Raw genomic sequence first — 11,534 nt, 5'->3', positions numbered from 1 at the left:
ATGAGGGTGTCATTGATTCTCTTGATGCTGATGTGCATGTGAACTTGCCACAAGCAAGTTCTATCTCTATGTCTGGGCCAAGAGAGTCTAAGAGTAGCACTATACGTCCATGGTCAGGACGCTTGAGGCATGAGAGTGTGAGCACTGGGAGTAGTGCTGTGGATAAAGGGAAAAAGAAAGTCGAAGGAATTGGAATTACAGGCTATGAGTCGTCAAGTTCAGAGAGTTTGGATGAGGAACTTGGCATACCACTTTTACGCACACCTAGTGCAAGGAAAGATAGATATGTGCCACCACATGCTAGAGTGACAGGTGTTCAGAGTGTCAGGTATCCAGTTGACAGGTTGACATATTGTGATTTTGCTATGCATTACGCATATATGACCTCTTTGGTGAAGCATGTGGAACCTACGTGCTATACATAAGCTATTGGAAAGCATGTATGGGAGAAGGCAATAGATGTTGAGATGGACGCATTGGTTCATAATGAAACATGGGATTTGGTTGCATTACCACAGGACAAAAATGTTATTGGTTGCAAATGGGTTTACAAAGTGAAATGCAAGTCAGATGGTTCCATTGAGCGACATAAAGCGAGATTGGTAGCTCAGGGTTATGCACAAGCCCAAGGCATTTAGTCCAGTTGCAAAGATGGGAACAGTGAGAGGAGCAGTCATTGCTATGGCTGCAGCAAATGGATGTGAAAAATGCATTTCTAAATGGTGATCTACAAGAAGAAGTGTATATGGCACATCCAAAAGGATATGTACACCCATGGTATCCCACTCATGTATGCAGATTAAAGAAAGCATTATATGGTTTGAAGCAAGCACCTCGTGCTTGGAGTGATAAGATGAGCAGATATCTTATCTCCCTTGGATTTCAGGTTTCTACAAAGCAAATTCTTCACTCTATGTGAAGAAAACAGATCATCGGATTGTCTTACTTGTCATCTATGTGGATGACTTGATTGTCACAGAAGATCATGCTACAGATGTTATGCATGTCAAGAAGGAATTGAGTGGGCAGTTCGACATGAAAGACTTGGGTGAATTGAGATATTTTCTTGGAATTGAAGTGATCAAAGACCACGCAGGTACATGGTTAGTGCAACGCCTATATGCATTGGATATGTTGGCAAAATATGACATGACAGCAGGCTGTAAGCCAATGAGTACACCTTTGGAGCAGAATGTGAAGTTGTGGGCTGATTTTGGTGAGGAGTTGGATGATCCATCTATGTATAGAAAGATGGTTGGAAGCCTTATTTACATGACTATCACACGCCCGGATCTCAGTTATGCTGTGGGGCTAGTAAGCCAATTTATGCAGAGCCCCAAAAAACCTCATTTGGATGCAGTGAGACGCATTATGCGATATGTAAAGACCACTGCACATTATGGTCTTCTTTATGAGCATGGTAAAGGTTTGGATATACATGGCTACACAGATGCAGATTGGGCAGGTAGCTCGTATGACAGAAGGTCTACTAGTGGTTATGCCTTTACATTTGGAAGTGCAGTGGTGGTGAGTTGGAGTAGCAAGAAGCAACCTAGTGTTGCTTTATCTAGTACAGAGACTGAATACAGGGGTGTAGCCATTGCTACATGTGAAGGAATATGGTTAAAGAATCTCTTGGCAAATTTGGGTGAGCCTATTGATGGCAAGGTTGTCATTCATTGTGACAACATGAGCAGCATACAGTTGGCTGATTTGGGTGAGCCTATTGATGGCAAGGTTGTCATTCATTGTGACAACATGAGCAGCATACAGTTAGCCAAGAATCTAGTTTTTCATGTGCGGACCAAACACATCGAGGTCCACTATCACTTTGTCTCAGAAAGAAAGTGTTGGATGGTACAGTGGATCTGCAATATGTGAAGACTGAAGAGCAGGTGGCCGACATCTTTACAAAGCCACTTAGCAGGGAGAAGTTTGAGTACTTCCGTACTATGTTGGGAGTACATGGGATGAGCTTGAGGGGGAGTGTTGAGAGCTTTGATAGCCCAAGCTCATCTATATCTTCATCTATGGCAGTACATCATGAGCTTGAGAGGGGCTGTTGAGATTCAAGCTCAATGTCAGAGTGTGCTAGCTGTGCTATGTGCTGGCATGTTAGGTAGCAGCATGTGTGAGACATAAATGACCGTGTCCAGGTGGTCATAGTGTGTGGACATTAGCTAGGGTTAGCTGACACAACACATAGTGTGTCTTGTGTATTATGGATTATGGCTTTATGCATTGTGTGAGTAGTGAGATGGCTTCCCTCTATGGTTAGGGTTTGCAATATACATTAGGGTTTGCTCCTGTGTGTGCCTCCTCTCCCTCTACCTGTTTTTCATCAAGGTCATGGTCTAGTTGTTGTGAATCCAAGTGCGTAGTATCTCTATAGGGGTCTTGGTCCAAAATGCACTCCTATTATTGCCCTAGCCTTGTAAGAAATGTTTCACTCATTCACCAGCTCTTCAGGCAATGAGATAGAAATTTTCTTACCAATTCTAGATTGCTGATTTTGAACTCAAGAAGGATCTTCGCCTCCCTCTGCATTGTCTTCTACTACATCATTAAAGTGTTCCCCTTGTTCACTTTGGCCAGCGCCTCATTGACCCGTCAGATTCCATCCTCCTCTAGAAGAGGGAATGTCCTGTGGCTCCTTTGTGAGACCTCCGACAACATCTCTTGGTATGACTCTATCTCCACCTTGGGCATTTTCATCTGGAACACCATAGCCTGGATTGTATGCAGAGCAAAAATCGAGTACAGGTTTTGAAGAAGGGTGGAAATTCTCAAACATTAGGTTATCCAAACCTAAAAAGGGAGATGGTGCCATGTGTTGGTCATGTAGCGGCTGGTTTGCATGACAGCTCTCATGCCTGATATCTCTTCTTTCCCCGATTGAGGCATGCCACACTCCCTGCATTCCTTGTACTGATTGCACTTCTTGGGATGAAGAGCCCTCTAGTTGATGAAATGATTGTCCATTATCTTATTCCTTGGTTTATGTGATGACGGCTTAGAAGGCGGTTTGGGGCTATCCAAACTGGAATCCCCTGGGCCATGGGGGGACCCCCCAAGGCCAAGACACAAAGAGGAGAGCAATCACTAGTGGTCGTACAATTTTGTTTCCTGCTCACCTCCTCGCCCCTTGTCCTTGTATATATTTTTTTCAAAAGCACACAATATGCAAATATGTATCCATACATCATCTTTGTGCCATATGTTCTAGAACACATTTGGAACTCATTCGAAGAAATGACTAGGATGTTTGAAACCAAGTGTTAGCATGGTTAAGCTAGCTCTATATTCATTCATTTGAATTACAATGTCTTAACACACGAGCATCCATTAATGTAGATCCCTTCCTAATCACTCAAGTGGCACCCTACAAGGTAAACTTTGGAATATAAAGGATATACAAACTTAACACCATGTTCCACATGTATTATCCTCCACCAACTCCTTTACCAACTTTGATGGTGCTTCAATGTAAGAGATATTACTTCTTACAAATGAAATTTTGCAATGTTTCTCTAATTCATGTGCACAACCAAGGGATACTTCTCTCAAACGAAATTTAAAGTCTCCTTCGATACTTTTAAGAAACCTGCACTTCAATCAAGCAATGGCCTCTACCTCTATTATTATGTACTTGTATCTTTTAAAGTTGAATGGTGCATTAGTTAAGCCAAGAGACATGACCTTATCTATCTAGATCCCCCATAACATCCTTGTTTTAACTAGTATCTCATCATATCCTCTACAACCATCCAACCTTACCTTGCTTTATGCTCGTAAAGAATCACCACCATTTTTACTCTTTTGAGACACATCTCCTCTTCCACGAGTAAGCACTAAACTATTCCATCAGTCTCAGAGGAGGATTCCTTACCTTAATGTTAATGACCTGACAGATCTATCATACTTGTAAGGCAAGATTCTAATGTACCTTCATGCCAGATCTTCACTTGACATATTAATCCCAACTATCACCAGCTAATCTTGTAGATCCTTCATCCGTGTAATAAACTATTTGATCGCTTCTCAAACTACTTCTATGACTCTAGCTCATTCTCATGGTATATCCTTGTATGATTTTTTTTTTCATATTGGTTCTATAGAACTGCCCAAGCCTCCACGAGTGTAGTAGAGTCGTATGTTGAAGCAAAGAATCACTGCATCTATGATGATGGCACACAAACTATTTGCATTCCTTCTCCTCCATGCTAAAAACAAGAGCTAGTCTAGTAGCATTGTTCACAAGGGTCTTCCAGATCTAGATTTAGGCCTTCCCTCGCATCAAATAGCTCCACAACTAATAAGAACATAGAATAGATCTTATCTTGAACTTCTAGAGGGTATAGTTGGTTCCATCCAACTTCCCATCACCGAATGATGGTGGTTAAGCCCTTGGAATTGGTTGTGCCATTTCTCCAAATTTTCTCCCAAAGAACTAATCTCCCCCATTTGTCTAGCGCTTAATCTCTAATACCATGTAAGAAAATACACTACAAAACTTAATCTTAAGACAAAAAAACTTGATGCAGGAGAGATGGAGAATAATACTAACCATTCGTAATAATACTAACCATTCGTAAGACTTGATGCATATCCTTGTTTGATTTTTTGTATCATATTGGTTTTATAGAACTGCCCAAGCCTCCATGAGTGCGACAATCATATGTTGAATCATCGAATCAATGATGCTAGTGACGATGGCACACGTGACACAAACTATTTGCATTCCTTCTTCTCCATGCTAAAAACAAGAGCTAGATGTGGTAGTATTGTTTACAAGGGTCTTCTCGATCTAGATTTGGACTTGTCCGCATATCAATTAGCTCCACAACTCATAAGAACATAGAATAGATCTTATCTTGAACTTCTATCCCAATCCTTAATTTTCTTTTAAAATATTTTCTAATAGTATTTTTATTATTTAGCTACATTAGAAAAAGGAAAGAGGGATCTTACAATATGAAAAACAAAAATAAAACCCACCATAATCATTAAAAATTTAATCTAGGGGAAATGAGAAAAATGTTAGATTCCAAGGCAACATAACAAAATTTAGAAGAAATTTTTCTTGGAAAAATGGGATACGTATTGAGACTTAGGTTAGTGTGCTAGTGTTAGAGCCAATAATTTGTTTAGGGAAAAGTATGTGTGTATGTGTGTGTGTGTGTGTGTGTGTGTGTGTGTGTGTGTGTGTGTGTGTGTGTGTGTGTGTGTGTGTGTGTGTGTGTGTGTGTGTGTGTGTGTATGCATGCATGCACATATGTGTATGTGTGTGTGTGTGCATGCATGCATATATGCTTGCAATGGAGAAGAGGGGTGTAGGTGCACCTTTGATTCAGGTATAAAGTGCTTGTAGCTTGTGAAATCTCTCATACCAATGAATCTGAAGGAATACATAGGGAAGGGTGCATGCAAAGTCGAAGAATTCTTACATTTTATTTTTATCCAAGGAATAGGGGTAGATTATTATGGTATTAAATTTTTTCAAACATTGGTCTTACTTATTCATTATGTTGTAGGAAAATGTCAAAAATGAAGAAGAGAGCAAGAGATATGAAGACATGATGATTTTCTGATTCTAAAGAGACAAATGTTGATGTTCAAATTAATTAATCAAAGAAGCACTCGGGCAGGCATAAGAAGTTATCAAATGTTGATAATGAATCAAAGAAGAATTGGGGTAGGCATAAGAAGTTATCAAATGTTGATAATGAACCAAAGAAGAATTGGGGTAGGCATAAGAAGTTATCAAATTTTGCTAGTATCGTAGAATAATCAATGTAAACTTCAAAGTTCTTCAAGATTTGAGTGTGACGATATTAGTAGGTGGGAGTGATATTGATGAAGCATTAATGATTATTCTCAATGAATTTCTCACAAAAGAATATCTTGCTAGCTATTTCTCATTGGAAAGAGGAGGTTTAGTTTTCTCATTGAATTTCATTTGTGAGAAATTCATTGATCTCAATGAATTTCTCACAAAAGAATATCTTGCTAGCTATTTCTCATTGGAAAGAGGAGGTACAGTTTTTCATCTACACTATCGAATGGTTGTTAGAATTCATGAAAAGTCAATCATTATAGCTAATAAACTAATCACAAAGTATCTTGGATGGGATAAGAATGGTCCTATTGGTGTTAGTGGAATCATAATGTATATAGCTTTAAAGCAAAATACATGCACACATTTCATAGGATGATTGGTTACTGCATGAAAGATTTGGAAAATGTTTCACATGATATTAGTGTGAAAAATATTTCTTTAGGATAGAAATTTACATGCAATATGTTGCATATGAGTTAAAGAACAAAGTATGCCTTACTCCTACAAATATTTTTGATAGGGCATTGGTGTTTTGGAAGTTCAACTTAAAGCGTCCTTTAGGCAATAATTTTTGTACTACAATTCACAAAATGATTAAGAAAAAAAATATTATCCATCTTCTAATTAGATAACACCATACTAAGGTAGAAGAATGGAGATAAGAAAAATTAATGCTTTATGGAGGGAAATGGTATATCTATCCACAACAACAATGGAAGATATCTATGACATTTTTATTAATAATTTTGATGCTTCACATCCAAGGTCATATTGGTTTATGAATAGGTGGAAAAGAGATGAGATCTACCACAACAACAATGGAAGATATCTATGACATTTTTATTAATAATATTGATGCTTCACATCCAAGGTCATATTGGTTTATGAATAGGTGGAAAAGAAATGAGATCTATCCACAACAACACTGGAAGATATCTATGACATTTTTATTTATAATTTTGATGCTTCACATCCAAGGTTATTGGTTTATGAATAGGTGGAAAAGAAATGAGAACAAAGTTGATGATCCAAGGTATGCATATGATTTGATGAATAGTAGAGAATGTGAACAAAACTATAAAAGAAACAATTGAAATAATAGAGCAAGAGCAGACACATAGACCTGTAAAAGAGAAAGTAAATGAGAAAATCATTAATATAGAAAGTGAAGATGATACTAACATCCACAAGCTACATTATATTTGTTTGTGGAGAAAGAGAAATAGTGATTATAATCATGTGATAATGCAATAAATGACATGAAGTTAACATTGACAAGCTATATTATATTTCTTTGTGCAAGAAGAGAAATAATGTTATTGTAGTCACATCATAATGCAATAAATGACACTTTTGATATGTTTCTCTCACTTTTGAATCCATGTGAATTTTTGTCATCATCACAAATACAAAATGTGAATGGTTTCACACTTTTCTCTTCTTACACAAAGAAATATAATGTAGTGGATGTTGACTTCATTGTTGAGCTCATCATCTTTTCTTTTTCTAGATTAATGATTTTCTCATTCTCATTCTTATTTTCCTAGTCTATGTGGTGTGAGCTGTTGCTTTCTTATTTTAATTGTTTCCTTTGTAGTTTTGTTCACATTCTTTACTAGTTTCATCAGATTCATATGCATACCTTGGATCATCGATTTTGTTCTCATTTCTTTTCCACCTATGATAAACCAAATAGATCTGGGATGCGAGGCATCAAAATTGTTTCCTTTGTAGTTTTGTTCACATTCTTTACTAGTTTCATCAGATTCATATGCATACCTTGGATCATCGATTTTGTTCTCATTTCTTTTCCACCTATGATAAACCAAATAGATCTGGGATGTGAGGCATCAAAATTTTGATTGTTGATAAAAATAGCATAGATATCTTCCATTATTGTTGTGGATGGATATAACATTGTCCTCTAGAAAGCACCAATTTTCCTTAGCTTCATTCCTCTACCTTGGCATGGTGTTAGCTCTTTCTTTCTTATTTCCTTTGTTGTTTTGTTTGTACATTCTTTCCTATTTCATCAAATTCATATGCATACCTTGCAAGGATCATTAACTTCATTCTCATTTCTTTTCCACCTATGAAAAACCAATCAAAACTTGGATGTGAAGCATCATGATTTTGATTGTTAATAAAAATAGCATAGATATCTTTCATTGTTGTTGTGGCTAGATATAACATTGTCCTCTATAAAGCATCAATTTTCCTTAGCTCCTTGGGATGGTGTTATTTTTTCATATGTTGATCATTTTTTGAATTGTAGCACAAAAATTATTGCCTAAAGGATGTTTTAAGTTGAACTTCCAAAACATCCATACCTTATCAAAAATGTTTGTGGGAGTGAGGCATACTTTTTTCCTTAACTCATTTGTGCCATATTGCATGTAAATGTTTATTCCTAAAAAAACATCTTCTACACTAAATATATGTGAAACATTCTTGTATAACGAAGCTTATCTAGATCTTTCACATACAATAACCAATCATCCCATGAATTGTATACTTGTTCTTTTTCTTTAAAGCTGTACATATTTAGTGCTGTGGCTATCTTCAAAAAAGGGTTTCTCTTCATATTTCAAGCTTGTCATCCCTTACAATGAAACAATAAATGAGGGTCATTAAAATAAGGCTAAGAAAACTTATATTCATGTTCTAATCTATTTATTGATAAATCTTTTAATTGGCTACAAAATGTGGGAGTTAAACTAAACATATGGGAACGATATATTACAACATTATTTAATATCAAAGTTCAAACCACCACCACGCTCACACATCATGGAACCCTTGCACCGCCCTCCCACTTTGAGAAGCGAAGGATGATGCAAAAAGAGAATATCATGTCATCTTGCTAACGTGATTGGTGACATATTCTTGTTGGTAAACGGGACCGGCCATATTGGAAGTTGGAATTTGAAGGTGTGAAAAGAATTCTAACGTGTGAAGAAGGGGACCGTGTCAAGCACCCACGCCTCCCACGCACAAGCCTGCCTTATATAAGCCTTGCGCTTCTTTCATCACGATCCCATTATAACCCTTGAAGCGTCTGTAGCACCGCGCACCCCCTCGCTCTTGCCTCCAATCCATATCCACGCATCGACAGACTGCGGCCTTTTTGTCGTGCTCAACAGGCTCCGACATACAAACACACGCTTCCTTGTACCCTGCATATATGTCTTTGCTTGCACGAGGAAGTCATCTCTCCATACACGATTCGCAAACACCTGATATCGCCGCATTTTCAGAAGTCGGGGCTTTCCCTGGCGTCGTAGAAGAGCTTGTCGACCTCCTCAACGCTCAAAATCGCTCGATCTTGAGACTGAACGGCCGCCAGTGCGTCTTGGACGCGCTCTGCACCCTGTGCGCTACCAAGAACGGAGCTGACCGTTGTGTGACCGCCGGGGGCGTCGTTGTCGCCTTAGATATCCTCACCGTCGACGCGTGCTGGCAGCAGGGCTCGACGGAAGAATGCGAGAAGGCGCTGCTGCTGCTATACCTGCTTACTTCTTCTTGTGACGACGGGCGCGCCGCCTCTCTTCGACACTCAGCCGCTATCATTCCGGCGCTTGGCAAGACGCTCCTCCGCGTGTCAGAATCCGCAACCGCCTCCGCTGTCGCCGTCCTCTACACGCTCTGCCGCCATCCCGACGCTGCATTCTTCCGAAAGGCACTGTCGGAGACATCGATTCCCGGCAAACTCGTGGTGGTGCTCCAGGTGGACTCCAAAGACTCCACCAAACGAAGAGCTGGGAGGATCCTTCGTTTAATCCGAGATCAATAAGAATTAGCGGATCCGCCATGGAATATTTACGTTAAAAACATAATATACATATAACATCCAAAAATGCACCACCATTGTACCGTCCCAAAAAATGTATTTATTTTTTCTTTAAAAAAATAAAATAAAATCGGAACAAGAGGATTTGTATTATTCACAAAACAGGAAACTCCATTACATTCAGGCTTTTTGAGAGAAGCTTAACGAAGAGATAGTTTTGTATGGAATTATTTACATCCATCAGATCCAAGATAAAGCGGGCTAGTTCAGCATCTTCTTCAAGTTTACTCCCAACTTCGGACCATTCTTGTTCCTGTCTTGCCCGATCTGCTCTGATGATCCGAATCTTTTCCTCTCATTCTTCATGTGCTTCGTTGATAGCTAGCGCTTCCTCAACCTCTATCCTAGATTGCTAAGCCTAGCAAATAGTGTTGTTCTCTTTGAGAATCATCCTTATCTGCACACACAGAGCATACCTCGGGCTTGGGCATTTGTGTAAGTCTGCTTTATGAAACACCAAATAATTTTGCATTATCTAGATACACCAAATAATTTTGCATTATCTAGATACACCAAATATATTATGCCGTAATTGTATTCCATGTCTTAGATGACCATCCAGTATAGTCCCCAAGTAAATTTTGCTTCCACATAAACTGTGTTTTCTTCATGGGGGAAAAACATTATTGCACCAGCTTAAGGAGATTTTTATTAAATTTGTAGGAGAAAAAGAGGTGGGGTATTGTCTCCACTTCTTTGCATCTAGGGCAAAGCCCATCTCTAATTCCAATTTTCTTGGCTCTAGAATTAGTCCATAGTCCTTTGTGCATGATTAGCCACAACAATATTGACTTCTTATTAGGGGGAATTATAGAAGACCAAATTTTGGAGAATCTGAATTCCCATTGCTTCATGTCCCAAAGCAAGTTCCATTTGGCATTCAACCTAACATGCACCGGCATTCCTTTGAACGATAAGGGGGGGGGATGGGTAGAAGAGTACTAGAATGAGACCAATGAAAGGCATCCATCGTAAAGGCACTCCTGCATTGGATGAGTGTAGACATGTCACGGTCCCACTTGGTTAATTTGGATTGGAGGAAAAGCATGTCATCTCTATTGAGTCTAAAATTCTGCATTGATCGGTCAAGTGCAATCCAATTTTGAGTAGAAAAGTCCCATACATCTCCCCAGCATTGGATTCCTTTCTTTGACAATTTGTGAGCTCTCTTCCACTTGTGTTCATCCACATAGTCACCCAGGCAAAGTGAGAACCATACGGAGTCTAAATGAAAAAGACCTGTAGCTTTCCTTACAACCTTGAAAATACATATTATCTCTCTTACTTTATTCCATGCAAGCCACATACTGTTGACCAGATCAGAGCCTGTGGGTTTGATTTGGATCGGATTAAAGAACAATGGGAGGAGCGGGAGGTTTTTCAATTGAGGCATCGAAGACAATTTATGTCCACCCAGATTTCTATGCATTACAATTGGCTAATCCGAATTAGGGTTCTTATAATCTGTTTCGATGCCAATCTTTTGGCTAGATCCTCCACATTTAGGATTTCCAATCCCCCATTCTATTTGGGTAGAGTACAGAGAGTATGACCAAGCCACCTTTGGAATTTTGTATTTATCGGCATCTCCTGCCCATAGGAAATTCATGCATAATGTCTGAAGCCCTTTGATGTTACTCTGGGAGGGTTTCCAACATGAGAAGAAGTATATTGTTGTAGGAATGAGAAGATGATTGAGCACAATGCACTTGCCTGCTAGATTTTGTTGGTATCCTTTCCATCTCTCAAACTTCTCCTTTACCTTTTCCATCAGCACTACCATCTCTGTTTCACGGTCACTCCAAATCCCATTGGGATAAATTGACCCTCTTTAATAACTTGGCA

The 11,534-nt window shown here is 38.9% G+C and overlaps 1 protein-coding gene across 1 annotated transcript; it reads left to right on the top strand.

The window, feature by feature from the left end:
* Positions 1-9,023: 9,023 nt before the first annotated feature.
* LOC147607984 (U-box domain-containing protein 25-like) lies at positions 9,024-9,632 on the top strand. The gene has a single exon (XM_086790138.1). The coding sequence runs from the start codon at positions 9,024-9,026 to the stop codon at positions 9,630-9,632; it is 609 nt and encodes a 202-aa protein (XP_086646264.1).
* The last annotated feature ends 1,902 nt before the right edge of the window (positions 9,633-11,534 follow it).

The sequence above is a fragment of the Cibotium barometz genome, chromosome 54, assembly GCF_041138505.1.
Source record: "Cibotium barometz isolate CiBa-2024 chromosome 54, ASM4113850v1, whole genome shotgun sequence".
Lineage (NCBI taxonomy): Eukaryota > Viridiplantae > Streptophyta > Polypodiopsida > Cyatheales > Cibotiaceae > Cibotium > Cibotium barometz.
The sequence above is the reverse complement of the archived record's forward strand: the minus strand, read 5'-3'. Positions and strand labels throughout refer to the sequence as shown.